A 2,041-nucleotide genomic window follows, 5' to 3' on the forward strand; every position below is an offset into this window, starting at 1 on the left:
GCCCCGGCGGCCGCTGCGGAGCCCCGCGACCGTCTGTCCCCTTCCCGGGCTGCGCCGCGAAGTCTGGCGGGGGTTTTCTCTGGGTTTTACTCTGTCCGGCCTCTCCTCAAACCTTCTCTCCTGGGCTTCCCTCTCTCTGCCGCGCCACTTAAGCATTCTCAAAGTACTGAAACGCTTCAAATGTCTCCGAAGCCTTGATTTAGCCTCAGAGGATGGGCTTCAAACGCGGGGGAAGAACGGCTTACGCCAGGGCGATTTCTTGTGTCAAACGTTAACTGGGGAGGAGGGAAAAAAAAAAAAAAAAAAAGCCCTGCCTGCCTGCACGTTAGCTTAACTTTTGGGCTGAATTGGCCATACAAAGTCTGCGAGCATGACAACCTCAGAAGTGTTTTTTCTGAAAGTGGCTGGAATTATTTTATAAGGATCCGCATAGATCGGGTTCCCAGGCGTGCAGGCTGCAGTCTTCGGACTTCCGCAGGCTTCAGCACTACAAACTACTCTCTCAAGTGTTTCGAAAGCCCGGAGAGCTGCATTATTGTTGTTTTGCTACTTTACTACAGAGACCTCAAACAGCAAAAATAGAAGTCAGGAGGCCGAGATCAGAAAGTGCGGTTTATGCTCTCTAATGTCCGCACTGAGCTCCGCGGATGCGGCCAAAGCAGAGCAGGCGGTGCCGCTGCCCCGTCGCCTGCCGCTGCCGGTCTCCGTGGGAAGGCGGCGAGCGGGGCTCGGGCTGAGCCTCTCCGCGGCGCTTGGGGTGCTCGCATCAAAGCCTCCAACAGAGCTGCTTTCTCCCTCCCTTTGAGACAGGAAAGCCTCCCCAAATGACTTGCAGAGCATACCGCAGTGGCTTCATTTATTTAAATTGCAAAGGAAAAGTTGTTTTTACTAAGTAAACCGAGAACAGGCCGAGGTTGAGGACCCTTAGAAATGTTAAATAAGAGTAGAGGAAGCAGACCGGTGAAGAGCAGCAGATAAGAGGCTGAGTGTGAATTCCGAGCTCGTAATTAATTACATGCTTAATCTGGTTCCCAGGGGCCTAATGAAGAGGGTGTGAGTCTGAGAAACCAGCCCGTTTTGTTTATTTTTTTCCTTAATCCAATAAAAAGGACAGCACGTATATTTTCGCGAGAGTCGTTCCCTTCACTTGTCTCTTACCCATCAAAGGTGGGAAGACGTGCGCACAGGAGGCGGAGGGTCTGGGGACGCCCGGTTCTCCGCCGTGTAGTTTTTCCGGGCAGTCAGAGATACTCTAGCTGCTGGTGACTTCAGCCCTGGGAGACTCGGAAATTTTCTGAAGTTCTTTAGTAAAACATCCTCTTGCTTTAGTGGAGGGGAGAGATCAATTTGAGGAGTGGCCCGGGCAGGGAGGACCGGCGCGATCCAAAGTTGTGGAGTTTTGGGGCACGTCACTTGGCGCGGGACCTTATTTTCCAGGGACCGCCAGTTACTCCAGGGGAAGGGGCTCTGCAGGGTGCCCCGGTCCAGACGCTGCTAACCGAGGTGTCCCTCTCTCTCGCTCTCTCTCCTTCCCCCTTCCCGCCCGGCCGCTCCCTCGCCCAGGGCGCCTGAGCCCCCCGGCCTGCACCCTGCGCAAGCACAAGACCAACAGGAAGCCGCGGACGCCCTTCACCACGGCGCAGCTGCTGGCGCTGGAGAGGAAGTTTCGGCAGAAGCAGTACCTGTCCATCGCCGAGCGCGCCGAGTTCTCCAGCTCGCTCAGCCTCACCGAGACGCAGGTGAAGATCTGGTTCCAGAACCGCCGCGCCAAGGCCAAGCGGCTCCAGGAGGCCGAGCTGGAGAAGCTGAAGATGGCAGCCAAGCCCATGCTGCCGCCCGCCGCCTTCGGCATCTCCTTCCCGCTGGGCGGCCCGGCGGCCGTGGCCGGCGCCTCGCTGTACGGCGCCTCCAGCCCCTTCCAGCGGGCAGGGCTGCCCGTGGCTCCCGTGGGACTGTACACGGCGCACGTGGGATACAGCATGTACCACCTCACATAGAGCCGCGCCCGGCCCGCGGCTCCCCGCGGCCCGTGCGCGCTCCC

The 2,041-nt window shown here is 58.0% G+C and overlaps 1 protein-coding gene across 1 annotated transcript in view; it reads left to right on the top strand.

Moving 5' to 3' along the window:
* MSX1 (msh homeobox 1) overlaps nt 1-2,011 on the top strand; it is a 7,105-nt gene extending 5,094 nt beyond the window's left edge. The window contains exon 2 of the mRNA XM_026077795.1: nt 1,330-2,011. Within this exon, the coding sequence (XP_025933580.1) occupies nt 1,330-1,997 (668 nt within the window). The 3' untranslated portion in view covers nt 1,998-2,011. The remainder of the gene's footprint in view (nt 1-1,329) is intronic.
* The last annotated feature ends 30 nt before the right edge of the window (nt 2,012-2,041 follow it).

Source organism: Apteryx rowi, unplaced genomic scaffold (assembly GCF_003343035.1).
Source record: "Apteryx rowi isolate R43461 unplaced genomic scaffold, aptRow1 scaffold_462, whole genome shotgun sequence".
NCBI lineage: Eukaryota > Metazoa > Chordata > Aves > Apterygiformes > Apterygidae > Apteryx > Apteryx rowi.